The 24,073-nt window shown below is 44.0% G+C and overlaps 1 protein-coding gene and 1 long non-coding RNA gene across 6 annotated transcripts in view; one reads left to right on the forward strand and one right to left on the reverse strand.

Annotated features, from left to right (window-relative positions):
- The first annotated feature begins 104 nt into the window (after nucleotides 1-104).
- Nucleotides 105-23,960, forward strand: LOC136378765 (uncharacterized). Its single transcript, XR_010746634.1, has 3 exons — nucleotides 105-280; nucleotides 22,592-22,754; nucleotides 23,389-23,960. It is a non-coding gene; the product is annotated as an uncharacterized lncRNA (long non-coding RNA).
- Nucleotides 12,052-24,073, reverse strand: part of AMMECR1L (AMMECR1 like) — a 30,170-nt gene continuing 18,148 nt past the window's right edge. For all 5 annotated transcript variants that reach the window (XM_066345949.1, XM_066345946.1, XM_066345945.1 and 2 more), the window contains 5 exons: nucleotides 23,178-23,288; nucleotides 22,743-22,857; nucleotides 21,483-21,573; nucleotides 17,351-17,447; nucleotides 12,052-15,568 (listed from right to left, as the gene is read on the reverse strand). In XM_066345949.1, coding sequence (XP_066202046.1) covers nucleotides 15,457-15,568; nucleotides 17,351-17,447; nucleotides 21,483-21,573; nucleotides 22,743-22,857; nucleotides 23,178-23,288 — 526 coding nt within the window. In that variant the 3' untranslated portion in view covers nucleotides 12,052-15,456. The remainder of the gene's footprint in view (nucleotides 15,569-17,350; nucleotides 17,448-21,482; nucleotides 21,574-22,742; nucleotides 22,858-23,177; nucleotides 23,289-24,073) is intronic.

Raw genomic sequence — 24,073 nt, forward strand, 5'->3', positions numbered from 1 at the left:
GGGACCGAGACTTGGCCACGGAAGGGCGGGGCCGATCGGCGGGGTGGGCGGGGCCGGACACAGTGAGCAGGCCTGAGGGGTGGGAGGGGTCGGGAAGACTGAAGCCTGGGAGGGGAGAAACATACTCCTGTTCACCATTATGCCTACCTGTACCGCCCATTCTGGGGCTGTTCAGCTGACCTTTCCCAGCTTGTTTGCTCACTTATGAACCGTGCCTAAAGACTGATGGAGATGCGGAATGCGCTGACTGATCGTAGCAACTCCCGTGGATAGAAGCTGGGTAAGTGACTCCGAAAACAAACAGTGGCGGTTGTTTCAATGGCTTAGTCATTTAAAAATTTTTACTGCTTTTAGTGAATTATTTTTTTAATGTTTTACTTTATTTTTAAAGAGAGGCAGAAGCATCAACTCTTAGTTGCATCATTTTAGTTCCTTGATTGCTTCTCATATGTGCCTTTACCCCGGGGCTCAAGCAGAGCCAGTGACCCCCTTGCTCAAGCCTGCGACCTTGGGCTTCCAGCCAGGGACGATGGGATCATATTGATCCCACGCTCAAGCCTGCGACCCGCGCTCAAGTTGAAGACCTTGGGTTTCGAACCTGGGACCTCAGCATCCCTGGTTGATGCTCTATCCCAGTGGTCGGGAACCTTTTTGACTGAGAGAGCCATGAACGCCATATATTTTAAAATGTAATTCTGTGAGAGCCATACAACGACCTGTGTACAATACGCATTATCCAATAAAAATTTGGTGTTGTCCCAGAGGACAGCTGTGATTGGCTCCAGCCACCCGCAACCATGAACATGAGCGGTAGGAAATGAATGGATTGTAATACATGAAAACATTTTATATATATATATATTTTTTTTTAAATTAATTCATTTTAGAGAGGAGAGGGAGAGACAGAGAAAGAGAGAGGAGAGACAGAGAGAGAGAGAAGGGGGGGAGGAGCTGGAAGCATCAACTCCCATATGTGCCTTGACCAGGCAAGCCCAGGGTTTCGAACCGGCGACCTCAGCATTTCCAGGTCGACACTTTATCCACTGAGCTACCACAGGTCAGGCCTTTTTTTTTTTTTTTTTTTTTTTTTTTTTTTAACAAAGACAGAGAGAGTCAGAGAGTGGGATAGACAGGGACAGAGAAATGAGAAGCATCAATCATTAGTTTTTCATTGTGCATTGCAACACCTTAGTTGTTCACTGATTGCTTTCTCATATGTGCCTTGACCGCGGGCCTTCAGCAGACCGAATAACCCCTTGCTCGAGTCAGCAACTTTGGGTCCAAGCTGGTGAGATTTTGCTCAAACCAGATGAGCCCGCGCTCAAGCTGGCGACCTCTGGGTCTCGAACCTGGGTCCTTCCACATCCCAGTCCAACGCTCTATCCACTGCGCCACCGCCTGGTCAGTCAATAATATTTTATATTTTTAACATTTTTTTTATTAAAGATTTGTCTGCGAGCCAGATGCAGCCATCAAAAGAGCCACATCTGTCTCACAAGCCATAGGTTCCCGACCCCTGCTCTCTATCCACTGCGCCAACAAGGGTCAGGCAGGATTATTCTTTTTTATTTTTATTTCTTTGTGATAGAGACAGAGAGAGGAACAGACAGACTGGAAGGGAGAGAGATGAGAAGCATCAATTCTTTGTTGTGGCATCTTAGTTTCTCATATGTGCTTGAGCAGGGGGCTACAGCAGATTGAGTAACCCCTTGCTGGAGCCAGCGACCTTGGGTTCAAGCTGGTGGGATTTTGCTCAAACCAGATGAGCCGGCGCTCAAGCTGGCAACCTTGGAGTCTCGAACCTGGCTCCTTCCGCATCCCAGTCCAACGCTCTATCCACTGCGCCACCGCCTGGTCAGGCTGTGCAAAACTTATTAAATTCTATTCAGGCAAAAATTGGCGTTTGTAGCTCTTGCGTTTGTGTACTTGTTGAGGACAATCTCCTTTGATGCTCCAGCAGCAGTCTGCTCATCACTAACAGCTCCAAGATTTTGGGGAAACTTATCAAGGTGACTGTTCAGGAAGGGAATCTTAACGCTTATGTTACATCCAATGTTGCAGAAAGCCAACAGCATCCTTTGAACCAGAAGTTCAAAGTTTTCTGCTTTTTTATTGCCAAGGAAGTTCTTTGTAATTGCCACAAAAGACTGCCATGCTGCTTTCTCCTCCTTATTCATCTTCCTGGCAAATTCTTCATCACGTATGAGGGTTCGATTTGAGATCCATCGAATATACCTGCTTTTATCTTCTTGAAACACAGGCAGGAAAAGCAGAAATAATATGTTGAAAGCATTCACTTTCTCTATTCAAAGCCTGAACAAACTGCCTCATTAAGCCAAGTTTGATGTGAAGTGGGGGAAAAATGATCCTGTCTCAATTAACTACAGGTTCATTCACAATATTTTGCATCCCTACTTCCAGAGTTACACGTTTCAGTTCCACTCCTTCTGTGCCCAGTGTTTCTCCCGAGCTCGGCTGTCCCACAAACACAGAAAGCAAGGATACTTCGTGAAACCTCTCTGCTGTCCTAGCAGGAAATTTACCTTTTTTTTCTTTTTTTTTTTTTTTACAGGGACAGAGAGAGAGTCAGAGAGAGGGATAGACAGACAGGAATGGAGAGAGATGAGAAGCATCAATCATTAGTTTTTTGTTGTGACACCTTAGTTGTTCATTGATTGCTTTCTCATATGTGCCTTGACTGCGGGCCTCTGGCAGACTGAGGAACCCCTTGCTCAAGCCAGTGACCTTGGGTCCAAGCTGGTGAGTTTTTTGCTCAAGCCAGATGAGCCCGCACTCAAGCTGGTGACCCCGGGGTCTCGAACCTGGGTCTTCTGCATCCCAGTCTGACGCTTTATCCACTGCACCACCACCTGGTCAGGCAGGAAATTTACCGTTTTAAGATCCACACAAATGATCCACTTATGCTCCTAATACTTCAGAAAGTTGAGGACAATTTTTATGTCATCATAATCTTCTTGCAGGTGAGTTGATTAACCAATTGGAACTGTTGCATAATCATTACCGTTGTGTAGGAGAACACATTTCAGACTCCATTTATATTTTTCTGAATTTGGAAACGGGGAGGCAGTCAGACAGACTCCCGCATGCACCCAACCGGGATCCACCCGGCATGCCCACCAGGGGGCGATGCTCTGCTCATCTGGGGCATCTCGCTGTTGCGACCAGAGCCATTCTAGCGCCTGAGGCAGAGGCCACAGAGCCATCCTCAGCGCCTGGGCAAACTTTGCTCCAGTGGAGCCTCGGCTGCGGGAGGGGAAGAGAGAGACAGAGAGGAAGGAGAGGGGGAGGGGTGGAGAAGCAGATGGGCGCTTCTCCTGTGTGCCCTGGCCGGGAATTGAACCCGGAACTCCTGCACGCCAGGCCGACGCTCTACCGCTGATCCAGCCAGCCAGGGCCATTTTTGGTTTTTGTTTTTTGTTTTTTTTTAAAGATTTGTCTGCGAGCCAGATGCAGCCATCAAAAGAGCCACATCTGGCTCAGAAGCCATAGGTTCTGTACTCTTGATATAGGGGTTGCTGCAGGCATTTGCTGGCATGTGGTTGGATGCACCTGGACATCCTCAGTTTAGCATATCGGGGTTATTGGCCTTAGTCTAGTGGTTCTCAAACTTTTTGAAGTCGAGGCGCATTTAAAGTTCTACAAATAATTGTAGGTGCACTATATACAAATTTCTGAGAAATATATTATAATATGTCAAATATTAAAGAAAAAAATATCAAGTCCAAGCATGCTTTTATAGTAATTAAACAAAATAGCCTGACCTGTGGTGGTGCAGTGGATAAAGCATCAACCTGGAACGCTGAGGTCCCCGGTTCCAAACCCTGGGCTTACCTGGTCAAGGCACATATGGGAGTGGATGCTTCCTGCTCCTTCCCCTTCTCTCTCTCTCTCTCCTCTCTAAAATGAATAAATAAAAATCTAAAAAAAAAACAAAATAATTGACAAAATTAATTTTATTCTGACATTTAAAAACATTTTTATGTTACATTTTTTGAGTTATGCTTCTTAGAATTCATAAAACAGAGGGGTTAAAAAAATTAAAAACAGCCTGACCTATGGTGGCACAGTGGATAAAGCGTTGACCTGGAAATGCTGAGGTCGCCGGTTCGAAACCCTGGGCTTGCCTGGTCAAGGCACATATGGGAGTTGATGCTTCCAGCTCCTCCCCCCCTTCTCTCTCTCCTCTCTCTCCCTCTCTGTCTCTCTCTCCTCTCTAATAATAAATAAATAAAACAAATAAAATAAAAAACAACAAAAAAGTTATCTTTATACACACACACACACAAACACACACACTCTTTATATGATTTAGTAAATTCAGCAGGTCCCGGTGCAAATGTGTTAAGTTTTTTCATTCTTTTTTTTTTTTTGTATTTTTCTGAAGCCAGAAACAGGGAGGCAGTCAGACAGACTCCTGCATGCCCCCGACCGGGATCCACCCGGCACACCCACCAGGGGGCGATGCTCTGCCCATCTGGGGCGTCGCTCTGTTGCGACCAGAGCCACTCTAGCGCCTGGGGCAGAGGCCATGGAGCCATCAGAGCCCGGGCCATCCTTTGCTCCAATAGAGAGTTTTTTCATTCTTGTGTTTATGAGAAACATGAGCCTGATGTGTCCTAGCGATTTCTTCAATGTTTGGGCATATATTTGAAAGGCAAACTCTCATTTCCTCGTCAATACGTTGAAGAATTCCTCTTTTTACTCTTGTGTTGAGTGCAGAAAACCCCCACCACACATATCATCTTAACCAGGCGTCCCCAAACTGCGGCCGCATGCGGCCCCCTGAGGCCATTTATCCGGCCCACCGCACTCCCGGAAGGGGCACCTCTGTTTCATTGGTGGTCAGTGAGAGGAGCACTTTACACCAAAGGATAGAAGAAGCTTGCCTCCAGTCTTTTGGGGAACATGGGGGGTAGTATAAACAATCCAGCACCACAGCTTAACAGCCTTTTGCAACCTAATCAGGCAAGTGAGGTGGGGGGTTGGGCAGACTGTCAACTTACAGCCAATTCCCCACACCTCTGTCCCCCAAAAATCTAAACTCCAAAAACCCTGTTGGTTTTTTGGTCCCTAACAGGCACATATTTCTCTGGAATACCATAGGGCGCACCTGGAAATCTTCCAGGGTGCACCAGTGTGCCCTGGTGCGCACTTTGAGAACCACTGCCTTAGTCAGTGACTTGACTATAGCAGGAGGAGGGGGCTTCACCTGCAGACACACAAGTGCTTTCTGATGTAGCACAGGCCTAATCAGCGTGGTCCTTTCTGGTGTCCTTGGTAAATTTTGAAGACAGCCAAGAGGTCAGGAATCTCCCAGGAACAGCTTGGACCTGATGATGCCTTTGAGCTGTGGCTAGGCTTTCACAAGCAATTATAGTGATTTAAACTCCCCTAATGGTCAGTTAGGTCCCTCCCAGTGTAAGCTTTCTCTGACATTCCTGCAAAGGTAAATTTTTTGCTACATTTCAAAGTAAAGGCCAGGAAGCCATTGAGAGAGAGAATAGCAAGCAAATTACCTACAACTTTACAGTGGGGGATGAGAATGTTCTGTTTTAAGCCCTACTGGGAAGTTGGGTGAGGGAAATTTGAGTTTTAAATGGGCTCTGGATTTAAAGGAGCCCTGAACAAACCTAACAGCAAGCAAATGAAAAAGGATGCTGTTTCAACTACAGAGAAAACAAGGTTGTAAAATAAAGTACATAGTCACCCCGACCAGGTGGTAGTGCAGTAGGTAGAGAATTGACCTGGGACGCTGAGGTCCCTGGTTCAAAACCTGGAGGTTGCCAGCTTGAGTGCAGGGTCACCAGCTTGAGCGTGGGATCATAGACATGATCAAGGCATGCATGAGAAGCAATCAATGAACAACTCAAGTGCTGCAATTACGAGCTGATGCTTATCTCTCTCTGTCCTTCTCTTCCTCAATTAAATAAATAAAGTACATAATAGTGCACTACTTGTCTCAGCAGTGAACAATGTTTAGGCAAATAATAAATTACCACCAGGGTAGCTAAGTTGGTTAGAGCAGTGGTCCCCAACCTTTTTTGGGCCACAGACCGGTTTAATGTCAGAAAATATTTTCACGGACCGGCCTTTAGGGTGGGATGGATAAATGTATCATGTGACCAAGACAAGCGTCAAGAGTGAGTCTTAGACAGATATAACACAGGGAATCTGATCATTTTTTAAAAATAAAACATCGTTCAGAGCTAAATATAAATAAAACGGAAATAATGTAAGTTATTTATTCTTTCTCTGCAAACCGGTACCAAATGGCCCCCGGACTGGTACCGGTCTGCGGCCCAGGGGTTGGGGACCACTGGGTTAGAGCATCCTCCTCATATGGGTAGCAGGGTCAAGTGGTCAAGGCACACACAAGAATCAACTAATGAACGTATAAATAAGTGGAACAACACATTGATGTTTTTTTCTCTGCCTTGACTGCTCTCTAAAATCAAGCAATCAATAAATTTTTAAAAATAAAATAAAAGAATTACTGCACTGGCCAGATAGCTCGGTTGGTTAGAGTGTCATCCTGAAGTGCAGAGGTTGACGGTTGGAACCCAAGTCAGGGCACATACAGGAAAAGATCAATACTCCTTTCTTTTTCTCTCTCCTCTCTCTCTAAAATCAATAAAAAGATAATAATATTACCAGACAAGAATATGTACATTATATTCCTTTGTTTTATAAATATAATTTTTACAAAATTAATTTGTTTTGTATCTGTATTTCCAGAAGAAATGTATTGGGTGTGCTGACAAATGAACTTTCAGCCTGAGAAAAGGTCTTATAAGACTGTATCTGAAGCCCTGGCCGGTTTGCTCAGTGGTAGAGCATCGGCCTGGCATGCAGAAGTCCCGGGTTCGATTCCCTGCCAGGGCAAACAGGAGAAGCGCCCATCTGCTTCTCCACCCCTCCCCCTCTCCTTTCTCTCTATCTCTCTCTTCCCCTCCCGCAGCCAAGGCTCCATTGGAGCAAAGTTGGCCTGGGCGCTGAGGATGGCTCTGTGGCCTCTGCCTCAGGCGCTAGAATGGCTCTGGTTGCAACAGAGCGACACCCCAGATGGGCAGAGCATCGCCCCCTGGTGGGCATGCCGGGTGTATCCCGGTCAGGCGCATGCGGGAGTCTGACTGCCTCCCAGTTTCCAACTTCAGAAAAATACAAAAAACAAACAAACAAACAAACAAAAGCCTTTATTTGAGCCGACCTGACAAGTGCAAGTAAGCAAAATCTCCACAGATTGAGATAATGCTTCAGAGAATGGCAGTTCTGTAGCTTATTTTATACATTAAAGTCAAAGGATGGCCGTGGCCAGTTGGCTCAGTGGATAAAGCGTCGGCCCAGTATGTCAACATCCTGGGTTCAATCCCCAGTCAGGGCACACATGAAAAGTGACCATCTGCTTCTCTTCCCTTCATTTCCCCCTTTTCTCTTCCCCTCATTTTCTCCCTTCTCTGTTCCCTTCTTGCAGCCAATGGCTTGACTGGTTCTAATATCAGCCCCAGACAATGAAGATAGCTTGATTGGTCATTGGCGGGGTTTGCTAGGTCTGTTTCTCTATCTCCTTTCCTCTCACTTAAAAAAAAAAAAAAAAAAGAATATAAAAAGAATGAAGGAGACATAAGGAGGGTTACACAAAATCCATTGGTAGTAGTTTAAGGGGATGGGACTAGATAAAAAGTAAAATGGAGAGACACACACTTCTTTTACATTAGTGGGTATAGGGTAGCTAACATTGCAGCTCATGGAGATGGTCTCCTGCTCTAGTGTGGTGGGTGTGCCTTGAGGGGCCTGGAAAAGAAAACCTGACATTTCAAAGTTATGTTATTTTAGATGCACAAAGACAATAGACAAGTTTAAAGGTAAAGATTGACCTTTGTCAAGGAAGCTACAGGCCTAGGATGTGACTATGCACCATGACCCACTTTTAGTTAGGAATTTTTACTTTCAGACTATCTTTTGGTCCGAGTTTGTAAGGCCTGCTATGAAGGCCCCCCCCCCCTGAGCTTGTCAGGTTTAGTATGTGGCCCCTTTTTGGTCCACAAGTAAAATAATAGTAGGTTATATAGTACTGGTAAGAGCTTATTACTGTTTTGAAGTGCTTTCATAACACAGTTTATTCAAGCTGTGAATAGATGTACTGATGAGTAGTCCTAGGACATGCAGCAGCCAGGTGTCAGAAATGGGCCTGGAACTCATCGTAGGCCTCTTTCTTCCATCTATCCATTCAACAGGCCTTTACAGAGCAACTATTACTTACTGTACCTTACTATTTGCTGGCCCAAGGGCTAGTTGGATACCCAACATTAGGTATCTTCTGCACACACACTAGTAGAGAAGACAACAGGTGAAGAGAAGAGACATAAATATAGATATAGTGATGTTCCACAGCTTGGTTTGTCCACATTTTCATTCAGGAAACCATTGTAAACATTTATAAGCAATGCTCTGGGATTAAAAAGACAGCCTAACTGGTGGTGGTGCAGTGGATAGAGCATTGATCTGAGACACAGGTCTCAGGTTCAAAACCTCAAGGTCGCTGGCTTGAATGTGGGCTCATCCAGATTGAATTTAGGCTAGCCAGCTTGAGCATGGGATGCCGGCTTGAGCATGGGATCATCAACATGAGCCCATGGTTGCTGGCTTGAGCAAAGGGTCACTGGTTCAAATTGAGCCCCCCAGTCAAGGCACATATGAAAAGCAATCAATAAACTAAAGTGTACGAGGTGTGTTTCTCATATCTCTTCTTTCCTGACTTTCTTGCTAAAAAAAAAAAAAAAACCTCCCCCAAAACAAAAACAGGACAGTCAGTTGCCCTGGCCCACTCATAGTTGGTTAGAGTGTCATCCCTATATGTCTCAAAGTCGCGGGTTCAATCCCCAGTCAGGGCCCATACAAGAACCAATCAATGAATACATGAATAAGTGGAACAGCAAATCAATGTTTCTCTGTCTCTCTCCCTGTCTCCCTCCCTTCTTTAAAAAAAAAAAAAAAAAGCCTGACCTGTGGTGGCGCAGTGGATAAAGTGTCAACCTGGAATGCTGAGGTTGCTGGTTCGAAACCCTGGCCTTGCCCGGTCAAGGCACATATGGGAGTTGAAGCTTTCTGCTCCTCCCCCCCTTCTCTCTCTCTCTCTCTCTCTCTCTCTCTCTCTCCCTCCCCCCTCTAAAATGAATAAATAAAAATAATTTTAAAAAATTAAAAAAAAAAAGATAATCAGTGATCGATCTGTCATCACAGGTTGCTCACCAAGATCTGGACTTGCTTTCCACAGTAAAAGACAAAAAGTGGCAAGTGGCATGTAAGAAAGTCACAGAAAGTGCTGTGTTCTACAATACAGAGAGCAAGAAGTCACTTCTGTTTGGGGGTAGGTGAGTCCAAGAGGATCTAGCAGCAGAGGCTGGCATGGTGGACACTACTTCTCAACATGTGGTCAGCAGTGGAGGAGGGGTAACTTGAACAAAATTGTTAGGTACATAGCAGAATATTCATTAAGGTAAATTCATATTTCAACTTCTTTACATGTCACAGGAATTACACAAACAGAACAATGTTATAATGTTATAATACACTGTTCACTAATGTTGCTGTATCATTTTTTTCAGTCAAAAACGTAATTTCCACCTTCAAGAGTACTTTTCATCTTTTTTTAAATTTTTTATTCAGCAACAGGGAGGCAGAGACAGACATATGGGATCCACCCAGCAATCCACTAGGGGGTGATGCTCTGCCCTTCTGGGGCATTGCTCTATTGCTTAGCAACTGAGCTCTTCTTAGCGCCATCCTCAACATCCGGGGCCAACTCGCTCCAATCGAGCCATGGCTGGAGGCAGAGAGAGAGAGAGAAAGAGAGAAGTGAGAAGGGGAGGACAGATGGGCATTTCTCCTGTGTGCCCTGACTAGGAATCAAACCCAGGACATTCACATGCCAGGCTGACGCTCTGCCACTGAGACAACTGGCCAGGGCCGAGTACTTTTCAAAGAATCCCTTGTGGACTGAAATCACTAGTTTTCTACCTTGGACCCAGGTGTTCTGCCTTTAAACTAGAATAACACTTCCTAGTTATCCTTATACCAAGGGTTAATGTACAGAATCTCCCAATTCCTTTCATAAATTAAAAGAAATCTTTGGCACTTGCTGCTGGAAGTCTGTTAAGTGCTACAGCAGAAGCCAAAAGGATAAACATGTTACCTCCCTTTTGCTATTAATAGTCTCTAGAGATAGAAAGGAATGGGGTATACGGGAGAGGGGTGATGATTGTATGATTCTGCAAACAGTCCTTTACTTCAGGTACAAAAACCTCCAAAAGACTGTCCTTGGATTCCCAGACTTGGATTCTAAGTCCCATCTGTCTGTGCCAGTGTCCACTGCACCGAGCTGTGCTGGCACTATGGTTTGACTGCCTGAGAAGCTTTCTTCTTGAGGTCAAGCTAGACTTTCTTCAGGACCCACCTCTCTGAGAAAGCCTGTCCCGACTTGAAGGGCTGAGCACACCAAGTCTGACACTTCTTGTCTGTGCCCATCATAGCTTCAAGTTCTGGGGAGTTCACACTGGCCATTTCCCAGTTTGGAAAGTCACAGTCATCCAGCCGTTCCAGCTTGTGCTGGAGCTTGAGCAAATAATTTTCAACAGGCTGCCTACTCCTGTCACAAAGCAGAGTAATAACTGTTTGGCTCATAAACGGCAGGGCCAAGATTTGATCTCAAGCGTATCTCACCACTAGCCTGTGAAGGTTCCAACAGCAGCTCCCTGGGTTACTTCTTTGGTTGGGGACTAGACTGGCCATACTTGGGTAGGGGATTGGAAATCTGACTGAGTGAACTTGAGAATTCTCTCATGTGGTTCCCTATCAATAGTTAACAGTTTTGAAATCAGAGGGGTAATCTGTTTTTCATTTTGCTGTAGCCTACAGAACCTACATGGGAACAGAGCGAGCAAGCAACAGGAAGACAGAGACCCTAGAATCCTTGTCAGATTCATTTTAGAACAAGGAAAAAGACTGAGAAGGAATGGGACTTATATTTCATTCCTCAGGATGCTACTACAGGTATTAGTTTAGAGTCAAGTCCTTCAACCAGCTCAATGAATAAAAGTCTTTTCAAAGCCAGATATTAAAACCAAGGTCACAGATCTCGTATTAATTTGGAAACAACTTTAAAGTACCTCCTTATCCCCACTCAAATTAGCAGCACTGATCTCTAACCAAATGACTTAATTTACATTTCAGACAATGAGATGGTTAATATGGCAAACTTTGTTAGTGTACCACCGCCACCATTACCACCACCAAGCCCCACCCGAAACAGTAATGTGGAGTTCTATGCTATTTGTATTTCAGGTAATCTGGAATTTTAATGTCTAGAATCTTAATTTCTCTTGAAGAAACGCTTCCTCTCACACACCCAAGTTATATCAAACTGTTTAATCAGTTGCTCATAGTTTATTTCCGAAATTATCATCTAACCCTAACATTGAACATGTGGCCATATGCTTCTGTGTTCTGCCAAGTGTAAGGGCCTAAAACTTTAAACTGAAGACAGTCCCAGAATATGAATGTTTGTATGTTTGAAAAACTACTTGTCATTTTCTCCAAACACATCTCATCTTTTCTGGGCCATCCAAGAAAAATAAACATTTTCCTTATGGTCAGAATACAACACTGTCCCAGTGTCTTTGTTTGGATTACTGTTGCCAAATGATATCTTAAATTTGAGCATTTTTCCTCTTCTTGTTTTTAACTTTATAGGAAAGGTCTGTTTCATTGGACAATCTAATGAGATCTATGAAACTTCTTTCCAAAATCCAAACTTTAAAGGGTTCATGAACCCTTGTTCAGGAAACCTGGCTCTAAAAAACCAATGGCATTGTTACTAACCACAAGAAAATATACAAGTGCAAGGTTATTCGAGGTCATGACCACACAATATATGCAGCCTGATTGAAAACCATCTGGTTGGCTGTCTTCAGAAACAACTGTTACCAGTATTCCAATCCCCCCTCCAAAAAAACCCAACACAGGACAAAGAACAATTTTTACCCATTATGATTTATTCTCTACATTACTTCATTAAAGAGTTCAATGATTTGCACTGAGAAGTTATATAGCCAAGAGGCAACCAAGGGTAATATTAAGAATTGGTCTGAAGTCCTTGTACTTGAAGGCCATATAAAGTCTCTTGCTTCAGGGAAATCAAGATGAAAATTAACAAACAAAAAACCACAAGCTCCCTAGACTCCAGAATCTCAACAGAAGATAACATCAATAGTGAAATTGTAGATGTTAATATGGAAAACAGATCTTGTGCAAATATTAAAATTAACACCTAGGACTTTTGTATAGATGATTTTTATTATAAACAATAAAATGTTATATCTCAATTATAAACCTTTCATGTTGAAAGGGTTTCTAACATGAACTTCTTTAATATTAATTATGAAGCAAAAAAGTTTAAGAACCTCACAGTGAAAACAATCCAACACTGACAAACTCTAGTGATCAAAGATATGCTCTTTTCATGGAAAACACAATTCATAATTACAGAGAACGTCCTAGCTGTGGGTATTATGACATAAGCTAACTTTCCAGACCAAAAGGCACTCACAGCTAGGGATGAAACAAACTCTGAACCCAGCCAGCCACAGTGGGCTAGTTTCTTGGAAACAGTGGTCACCTACTATTCAGCTTGAGCAGCTCAAAAACAAATGACACAAAGCAAAAAATCTTTTCTTTAAACGTACCATTCACACCATGTGCTGGCCTCCCTCATCACTGCACTTGTTAAGTGTGTGCAGGGCAGCTCAGTTCTAGTTAGGAGTCATAATCCTATGCAAAGTAGCCACATGGATGATCCAGACTTAGTATTTTTCCTGAGTGCCACCTGCCACACATCTTCACGAGGGACCATGAATGTACAGTTCCAGACCACTTCCTGACTAGGCCCTATTTAGGATGGAGGCTTATAGTGCCATTCTTTACAGAGACAAATATTCCTTGGTCAACTCCTGAGATCCCTACACAAGCAAGAGGATCTCAAGCATCTCCATTGCTGAACCTGTATGGAGTGCGAGGGAGTACGAAGGGAGTGAGGCTTCTCTAAAACTGAGCCCACTGTAGTGCTGCTGGGTTAACTAGCCCAATCCTGTGCACTGACCCCTCCCCCCTTTTGTGGGTTTTAAATTTTCTGCTCATTTTCTTAAATGGCAGGTATCCTACTCCACCCTCAATAAAATAAAATAAAATAAGAATACTATACAATAGGGAGACAAATAGGGCAACATTTCTACAAGAAAAAATAGGCTTGAGGAGCATGGCACTGTAAATACTTGCATGACCAGTTTCACTGAGCATGCTCAGGGATAAAATTTTAGCACCATTTTTTTTGCTTTTTTCAATCTTTAGAAATTAAACACAACTTTTAACATAGAACACTTGAACAGTAATGAATGTAGCCCTATGTGTCAATACTGTTATACAAATTGAAGGTGGGTGGGTTTAGTCCCGAGCTGACTACCAAGCTGACCACCAACATCAATTCATGGCACCTAAAAGAAACTGCTGTCACGTTTGAAACAAGACACGTACTATTCTCAGCAGCAGAAAATCATGAAACAATCCCTTCACCGCCAGTAGCTTTTCTCATTAACTCTGCCAGGGTAAAGTGCCAGGATGTGAGAATGCAGCCCAGCCTGGGCATCCTGGCATTGGCCCATTTCCCCTGCACATTTCATATCCTCATGAGCAGAGGATGATGCCAAGCACATCTGCTCTGTTATTCATCCTTCCAAGAAATGAGACAGCAATGCCTATAATGTGTCGTTTCTTAGATGTATACCTGCTCTCCTGCCCATTCCTGGTAGCAGAAAACTAAAAAAGATTATTTTGACTTGACTATTTGCATCTTCTAGATAGAAAGCCACACCATCACCACATAAACTTTAAAAAATAAATTAAATCAAAACATTGGGTCCACCAGGTTAACATCCAGTCCACTTCCAGAGTTCTCTAAGCATGTTGTTAAAACCAGTGTATCACCCTTTGGGTCTTTTCTTCCAACTAGACACCTCTTCCTGTGCATACTTGCAGCAGTGCCTCTGTAACAATGTTTCCAAAGCATCTTCAAAGTTATCAACTTCTATAAACTTTGCTACCAAATGAGTGAAGACTGCAAGAGGGAAAAGAAACCTGACAGCTATTTAGAGCCAGCAACAGTAAAAAACGGAAATATGCCACATGAAAATCTGAGTGATCTAGAATGAAATGAGCTACTCTGGGGAGATATGCCATGGTGGGATGAAGATTCCCAGCATATTAGGCAAGATAACGATTCACCTTGTTTTAATACACAGCTTTGTTCTAAAGTCCTGTCAAGGGCTGGATCATCCACTGTCTTCTCATTTCTGATTTCCCTGTAGAAAATCAGAAAAAGGAACTCCTCTGCTTCAAGTCCCTTAAAGATGTTTGCCTGAAAAGAAAAAAACAGCTTGGAGACCCTAGATTCTCTGCTGTGACAATGTGACAAGCCCAACCTAGGTGCTTGTTTGAACCACTATGTCTTCTGTGAACCTAGACCTAGCTATAGGCACTGCTACCAGTAGAGGAGTGAGGTAGCCAGGTGGTGAGGAAGAGGTCTCTCCTTTCCCACTACATGCAGCAATGACATCAGGACCTCCCATGGGCGTTGCAGTCCATTCCTCAGTAGGTTCTACCACAGAGGTCTCTGTTCAATACCAGGAGACAATGCAAGAAGAGTACCAGAAAATCCACCTGACAGCAGGACCAGAATTAAAACCTTCGAGGCTGAGTGAGCGATGAGATCTGCCACGCCATCCAAAGGGCTTTCGATCTTGACGTGGGTCTCTGTCCAGAAGCCTCAAAGGACTCAACGAGGCCCATGTTCAACCCTAACATGGAGTCCACTTATGAAGCATGGAGGTTGTAATCAACTGTTGGTATGCAATAAACTGGAAGTTTAAAAAAAGGAATTTAAAACAACCTAAAAATGTTTCTTGTTGGTCTCCGTTGCACAGACTGCCAGAGGAATACCTACTTGATCTGGGGAGGCTACAAAGGTGCCCCTTCAGGAATCAATTCCAGCTTCCACTGCATGGCCAACACAGGCAGCCACCTGCATGTCAACGGTCTTCTGAACTCACATGGCAATTCTCACTAGTCATGGAGGAGCCCCAATCCAACGGAACCCCATAATGAGGAAAAGCTGAGATAAGGCTTGGGCCCCTCAAGTTCTGCTTCATTCAATATAACCCTGCCTCCCCCCACCCCCAGTCAGCTGGAGGCAGACTTGGCAACGGAAGCTAGCATCATAAAATGGTGCAGTAATAGAAGTAACTGGACCAGGAAGAGGAGGCATCTGCTCCAATGATGTCATAGCCATTGGTGGCCACAGGGGGTTGGGACTGGTCATGCAGCCTTGTGTCAGGAGTAATGATTGTAGAGGGGCGGGGCATGAAGAGTGCCATTCTGGAAACAGTGCTGTCGAGAAGCAATATATTCTGCATAACTGATTGTCACCTTCTCACTTCGGTATCTGTGTAAAAGAAAGGGAAGGGTATTATAAACCCCAAACAATTCATTTAGTAAAGTCACTCAGCAGAGAAAACCAAAAGCTTATTCTACATTTTATAAGAATTAAATGGAAGACCAAGAGCAATCTGACTTACAGAAAATGAAAGACAGCACAAGAAAACAATGTTATTACAAATGAACAAGATGAAAAAGCACAATACCCAAGAATGTTTTCCGCACATCCCACCTTCACACACTATAAATGCTCATCATCAGGCTGCTCTTAAGCAATCTGCTACTGGGTCTGGAGGAACTATTTAATTATTTTTAAAATTTATTGATTTTAGAGAGAGAAAGAGAGAGAGAGAGGGAGAGACAGAAACATTGATCTGTTCCTGTATGTGCCCTGACCCAGGGTGGAACCAGCAACCTCTAACGCTTCAGAACTACACTCTAACCAACTGAGCTATCCAGCCAGGGCTGGAGGAAGTATTTCCAGATTATATGGGTGGCAGATTGAAAAATGACTACAACCAATGCTCAGTGTGAACTGCATTATCTACTTTCAGCTTAAAATGGTAAATTGACAGAAATGCAACTTCAATTTGCAAAAAGCAACAAACAAGTTATTTATAACCAAAAGGCACAGACACCTAATTCTGGGTCAAATTCTCATGAAGTGGGTTAAAGGATCTTGGGCCTATATAGGATGGGTCCCAATTCCTGGTGAATATGCCATTTCATTTCACTGGGTCCTTAGAACAGATGTCATATAGCACTTTGGCTTTGCTCCAAAAAGAGCCATGAGTCAGAATGCGAAGCATGGGGTGTTACAAACCTATGGAGCCTACTACAGACCACAGGAGCTGGGTGTGACAGTCCTTACCCAGAGCCATCTCTTTCCCACTGTAATCACTCCTCCACTGCAAGGTGATTATTCCTGAATTTTGACAGGGAAATGGCTGTTCAAATAAATTATAATAATAATAATAACAATGCCTTGTATTTGAAGGGTTTTTTTTTGAATCCAAAGCATTTCAAAAACACTAGGTTATCTTCCAAATAGACCCGTGTGGTTACTATATGATTATTCAGCATTTTACAAACGGGCCAGAGGCCCACAGAAGCCAAACCTCTCAGTGTTTTCAGTTTCAGTAGGGATGGGAAGAGAACTGACATCTGCTACCTGGCCCTGGACTAGAAATTCCTTACCAGAACCTAAAACAACTCAAGGCGAATGTTCTCCTTTGCCTTTTATAGACAGGAAATCTTTTTCTACTCAGAGAGGCAGAATAGTTGACCCAGTTCACATAGCTAAGTGGTAGAGCTGAGTTTCATGTACATTCTACCACACTAGGCAGCCTCCCCAAAGAAACATTTGCTTCAGACAGAGGTGTTTCCCTTTAATTCTTTATAAAAAAAACACATTTTCTGACTATTTCTTTAACATGCCACCTGGTCCCTGTCACCTAACTACATGTAACTTCAACTGACCCTGGCCTTCAGCACTGAGCGCCTTATTTTCTGACTTCCATCTCCCCACTTGGCCCCTGCCCCAAGAGAGTCTGGCATAGACACCACCCATGACTTGCTCAGTGGCCTAGCCCCGCCCCCTCTGACACTCAGCCCTGACGATGCCAGGGTACAGGGGATCTAGGTCTTGCTCCCTGCCTCCTCAGAGCCTCAGCACACTTCCCAGCTTAGAGATAGCAGAGAAAAACGTTCTCTTCCCTTTCCATCAAAAGTGCCCTCCATCCAAACCCAACTAAGTTAAGATGACAAGGAAAATGAGACAGGGGCTTACCTGGTAAGTTTGATCGTTTTTCTGAATTCACTGGTAATTGGAGCCTTAAAGCCACCTTTCCTGAGTAAGGAGTCTATCGTCTGGATCTGATCCCAGTCTGAGGAGAGACACAGTGAAGTCAGGGCACAATGATAGAGTGACAGAGTGGGGCAGCTCTAACACAGCGAGAGCTGGGGAAGAGCCTGGGACCCAGGCACTGAGCGGTTTGCCTCACTACCACCAGTCCAGGAAAAATCCTGAGGGCATGAGATTTTTATTCTCCCCCCAAAAGAGACAGAGAGACAGGGACAGGAATTTAGAGAGAGAGAGAAGCATCAATTTTCATTGGGGCACCTTAGTAGTTCATTGATTGCTTTCTCATCTGTGCCTTGACCGGGGGGCTAGAGCTAAGCGAGTAACCCCTTACTCAAGCCAGCAACCTTGGGCTCAAACCAGCCACTAGCCACCTTTGGGCTCAAGCCAGAGGCCATGGGGTCATGTCTATAATCCCGTGCTCAAACCAGCAACCTTGGGTTTTGTACCTGGGTCCCGTATCCCAGGTTGACTCTATCCACTGTGCCACCGCCTGGTCAGCCTGAGGCCATGCGATTATGGCCTAACACATGCCATATGGCTGTCCCCGGAACCCCTGCTCCTGTGACTTTCCTGTCAGAGGTGACCCCAGTGTAAGTATCTAGGAACGAAGCCTGGCCGGTTGACCTAGGGCTCGTAACGAGAGCTGTTCTATGGGAAGGGAATTCAAATTCTGCAGCTTATATTCTTTGTGTGAACTCCATTCTGATTTCTAGGAGTCCTGTTTCCTATTATAGAGAACTGACAATAGGAAGGAAGTTTTTCCTTTAGAAAGGGTGGGAAAGTATACTGTTCACAAATATACTATTGCATCGTTCTTGCACATTTTCAAAAGGTAAAACCAAATATGTCAATTTGAAAACCAAAGAAAACTCCCTGAATTGCTGCAGTATGTGCTATTTTTTAATTATCCGTTTTTTAAAAATTTTATTTAGAAAGTTAAATTTAACAGGGTGACATTGACCAATAAGCGTATATAGGTTTCAGGTAAACGTTTCTATAGCATCTGAACTGTTGATTATGTTGTGTGCCCATCACCCCAATCAGTTTTCAAATGGCAAAAGTAATTTGATTATTTACCTAAATTATCATTACATCTCTTTTTTTTTTTTTTTTCTTTCTTTTTTTTACAGAGACAGAGAGTCAGAGAGAGGAATAGATAGGGACAGACAGACAGGAACGGAGAGAGATGAGAAGCATCAATCATCAGTTTTTCGTTGTGACACCTTAGTTGTTCATTGATTGCTCTCCCATATGTGCCTTGACCGTGGGGCTACAGCAGACCGAGTAACCCCTTGCTCGAGCCAGCGACCTTGGGTCCAAGCTGGTGAGCTGTGCTCAAACCAGATGAGCCCGCACTCAAGCTGGCAACCTTGGGGTCTCCAACCTGGGTCCTCCGCATCCCAGTCCAACGCTCTATCCACTGTGCCACCGCCTGGTCAGGCATCATTACATCTCAGTATTAGAAAATACTTATCACGTGCCACCTTGTATAGAAAAGTTAGATGTATGATTTCAAATGGGTGAATGAAAGGCTTCCTTTTTATTTATTTATTTATTCATTTTTAGAGAGGAGAAAGAGAGAGAGAGAGGAGAGAGAAGGGGGAGGAGCTGGAAGCATCAACTCCCATATGTGCCTTGACCAGGCAAGCCCAGGGTTTCGAACCGGCGACCTCAGCATTTTCAGGTTGACGCTTTATCCACTGCACCACCAAAGGTCAGGCAAGGCTTCCTTTTTATATATCATATCCATATTGCTTTTGTAATTCTATTTATTTTTTTAAATTTTTTACATTTTATTTATTCATTTTTTTTAGAGAGAGGAGACAGAGAGAGATAGAAAGAAGAAAGAACAGAGGGAGGAGCAGGAGGCATCAACTCCCATATGTGCCTCGACCAGGCAAGCCTGGGGTTTCGAACCGGCAACCTCAGCATTCCAGGTCGACGCTTTTACCTACTGCACCACCGCAGGTCAGGTCCATATTGCTTTTGAAAAAGTTCATATACACAGTTACAATGAACAAGGCAACCATTGTCCATATCATTAGTTCGCTGACATATTGAGGACATTTTTTTCTATTCCAGGTTCACATCTGACAAATATTGTTTTGTTTTGTTGTTTTTGTGACATAGAGAGAGAGAGTGACAGGAAAAGAGAGAGATGAGAAGCATCAATTCTCTGTTGTGGCACCTCAGTTGTTCATTGACTACATTCTCATGTGCCTTGACTGGGGGGCTACAGCAGAGCGAGTGACCCCGTGCTCAAGCCAGCGACCTTGGGCTCAAGCCAGCGACCATGGTGTCATGTCTATGATCCCACGCTTAAGCCAGCGACCCTGCATTCAAGCTGGTGAGCCTGCGCTCAAGCCTGATGAACCTGCCCTCAAGCCAGCGACCTCAGGGTTTCAAACCTGGGTCCTCTGCGTCCCAGTCTAACACTCTATCCACTGCGCCACCGCCTGGTCAGGCACATCTGACAAATATTGTATGTATGTGTGTTTACATGTTAATTAAAAAAATAAGTAATTCCAAGAAAGAAAATGAGATAACCTATTACAGAACGCACAAGCAACATTTAAAGGTACAGGTTGTACCTTGAGATACAAATTTAATTCGTTTTGTAACTGAGCTTGGAAGTCAGTCAACTCGTATATCAAACTGCCAGTACTGGACCTGTGCACCAACACACCAACTAGCGGCAGCTTTCTGAATCACGACTCGTATCTCAGAATTTTACTCGGATCTCAAACAAAAATACAGAGTCACAGCTCGTACCTTAAAAAATTCGTATGTTGGTCTGTTCGTATCTCAAGGTACCACTGTATTCTTTTAAAGAGAAAACCTGCCCAACCCCTTTCCTACCTTTAATGTCACAATTTAAGAACTATACTCCCCCCTCAACTCCCACTATCAAGTTCTTTGAAAACAAACAAACAAACAGAAAACAGGAGAAATTATGTCTTATGAGAGGAGGGGCACTAGACAGACTCCTGCATGTGCCCCAACCAGGATCCACCCACCAACCACCATCTGTGGCTGATGATCTGCCCATCTGGGGCCATGCTCACAACTGAGCTATTTTTATTGCCTCAAGTGGAGACTCCAGGAAACCATCCTCCGAGCCTGGGGCTGATGTGCTCGAACCAATCGAGCCATGGCTGCAGGAAGAGAAGTGAGTGGGAGTGGGAGAAAGAGGGAGAAGGGGGACGAATGGAAAAGTAGACGTGTGCCCTGACTGGGACTCAAACACAGGACATCTACACGCAAGGCCAACGCTCTGCCACTGAGACAACTGGCTAGGGCCTACATTTTTTCAACTATAATATTAATAATTGGCCCTGGCCGGTTGGCTCAGCGGTGGAGCGTCAGCCTGGCGTGCGGAAGTCCGGGGTTCGATTCCCGGCCAGGGCACACAGGAGAGGCGCCCATTTGCTTCTCCACCCCTCCCCTCCTTTCTCTCTGTCTCTCTCTTCCCCTCCCGCAGCCGAGGCTCCATTGGAGCAGAGATGGCCCGGGCGCTGGGGATGGCTCCTTGGCCTCTGCCCCAGGCGCTAGAGTGGCTCTGGTCATGGCAGAGCGTCGCCCCTGGTGGGCGTGCCGGGTGGATCCCGGTTAGGCGCATGCGGGAGTCTGTCTGACTGTCTCTCCCCATTTCCAGCTTCAGAAAAATACAAAAAAAAAAAAAAAAAAAAAAATTAATGACCAAGAGTTCAAATCCCTCTGATTCTGGCAGCTTCCCTTTACTATGAATTCTACAATATGGTCAAGTTTTGGTAGAATTTTGCTATAATTACCAGTCTTGTAGGACAAAAAATAAATCTCTTCTCTGAAAGTGAAACAAGGGAGTAGAAGAAATCTTCACCCCTTTTCTTGCCCAGCTTCTGTATCTGTTAAGAGTTTATTTCTCATTCTACAAGAATTTTGATAGATATTAAGAGTAAGAAAGGCACTCATTCTTACTTGCAGTCAGGCTGAAAGACAACACACGTTATTTTCCTCCCTTTAAGTCAGCAATACTATGTATAGTATTGTTCACTAAAATTCTGTTTGTCCAACTCACCTTGTTCCTTAGCAACCTCAGGTAAATATGTGGCTGTACGTTTGATGCCTTTCTCATTGATGAATTCAATTCGAATCCCATGGACCCCTACCTACAGAATAAAACACAGCCAAATAAACAGCACTTACTTATTCTTTTTTTTTTTTAATTTTTTTTAACTTTATTTAGTTTTTGAGAGAGAGAGAGAGAGAGAGAGAGAGAGAGAGAGAGAGAGAGAAGGGGGAGGAGCAGAAAGCATCAACTCCCATATGTGCCTTGACCAGGCAAGCCCAGGGTTTTGAACCGGGGACCTCAGCATTCCCATTGCGCCACCACAGGTCAGGCAGCACTTACTTATTCTAAGGGAACTTTAGTCATCCAGATACAAACTGACATTGTCCCCTGACCATCTTGAACCAGCTCTGATAAAAGAACCTCTTCATTTTCATCACTCACTCTCTCAGGTATAGAAACCAAAAACACTTTAGCTTGAGAGAAGGTGTAATTCCACATGTATCCACTTGTCTTAAAGCATCAACGTTACAAAAATAAATTCTTTCAATAGTTCCTCTAATAATCTTAAGTATTCCACCTTCAATCTATTCCATTAAACGAACATGACACAGGGTTTTGATTTGGGTTCATAACTCTTCACAAATGACTCTAAATAACTTTTACTCAAGGGCTTACCAAAAGGGATCTGGAATATTGTGCTGGATCCTTATTATTATTATTATTATTACTGACAGAGACAGAGTCAGAGAGAGGGACAGATAGGGACAGACAGACAGGAAGGGAGAGAGATGAGAAGCATCAATTCTTTGTTGTGGCATCTTAGTTGTTCATTGATTGCTTGTTCATTGATTGCTTTCTCATAATGTGCCTTGACCAGGAGGCTACAGCAGAGTGAGTGACCTCTTGCTGAAGCCAGTGACCCCGCGCTCAAGCCGGTGACCTCGGAGTTTCCAACTTGGGTCCTCTGCATTCCAGTCCGACACTCTATCCACTGTGCCACCGCCTGGTCAGGCCTCATTATTATTTAATAAACATGGGAGCAGGGTGTGAACCCAAGTGGACTGGGAAGATGGAGAAGAAGGCCTTTATAATTCTTTCTGCTTCTAATATTGCAGCACCTTCTGCGCCACCTGTCTGGCTCACAACTGCTTCCAAACTCAGCTTCCATGTTCTTAGGCCCTCTCAATAAAGGAGATACATTACCATGTACTAACCCGAACCCAAATGCAACGAGAGACGCAGAGTTCCAAATGCGGCTGTTCTCACCTCCCAGTCCAGGTAATCACTGGCATCCTCAAAGTTAGTAAGGAGGGAGACAGAGCAGGAAAGTTTAGGCAGCTCCTCTCGGGTCAGTGGGGGGAATCGGCTGTCCTTAAGTGCACTGGAAGGGGACAGAAAACCTACGTGAGGCTACTCTGGAGTTGGGAGCACGTGCCTGAATATTTACAACTTAAGCTACACAGAGAACCTCTATTATCTATTAATACTAATATGCTAAGAAACCAACTTGATGCTATTAATTGTCTATAGTTGAAATGAATGGTAAGTGATTCACCAGATTAAAGCCTCATTTCCTGATTACTAAAAAGAGAACACTCTTTCTTTATTACTCAGATGACATAAAGTCAGGCACTTTTTTCCAATTCTGTAGGTAAATTTGATTGAAAATTTATCTACCCATCTTATGTCTCATGCAATTACCTGGTTAACGTGTATTCCCTGAGTCCTGAATGAAGATTCATGGCTGAGAAGGTCCCAATGCAGCCACGAAGCCGTTTGTCACGCCCTGTCTTCCATGTCACAAAGAGCGGACTAAAAAAGCAAACACAAAACACTCTCCAGCCCCAAATCAATCATGGATAAGAACAAAACCTTGGCTTTATTCCTGTTCATTTCTGTTGTTCCCCAAAAGGACTGTTTTCTGAATTGCCAGCTATCTGAAGGACTCTACCTCTCTGAGAGTCATGCAATCTTGGAGGGAAACGGAGAGGGACTCCACAAGACACCATGAAGGAAGGCTCTCCGGACAGCCTCTCCTATGTGCCTCTCTGACAGTTACCACATGTAAGTGCTATATTCCTCTTCCTCTGTCCAGGACTCTACTTTTTCCCCTTCTAATTCTTGTATCTCTCCTCTTCTGTAATTTGAATAAGTTCCCTAGCTGCATCCTTCATGAGGATACATGGCCCTGTCCATTTTTTCTCCTTATATGCAAGCTTTCCCTGCAACCCCATATTGTCCCCATGATTATTTCTGCTAGCAACTACAAATATCTCCTGCTCATAAATGTACAGAAAAGAAAAACAATGTTTCCTAAAGAGAGCTTATTATTATTAGCAGAAGTTGCCACTTTTTCTTTCTAGGCCTAAGCCATACTTCATTAGGCTAGATCAGACTGATGGGGACAGGTGTTTTAGAAAGAGGTCACAGGTCTGTCCCTCTTCCTATTCCTTTACTTCTTAAGATTCTAGTTAAACACTTCTAAAAAACAACTTACATTTTTAAGGTTACTTACTTTTTTGATTGTTACAAAGCACATCTTCCACCTACACATCTTCCCCTTGCACTAAACACTTCAGCAGCATGCACCAGCCAGT

Source organism: Saccopteryx leptura, chromosome 7 (genome assembly GCF_036850995.1).
Source record: "Saccopteryx leptura isolate mSacLep1 chromosome 7, mSacLep1_pri_phased_curated, whole genome shotgun sequence".
Lineage (NCBI taxonomy): Eukaryota > Metazoa > Chordata > Mammalia > Chiroptera > Emballonuridae > Saccopteryx > Saccopteryx leptura.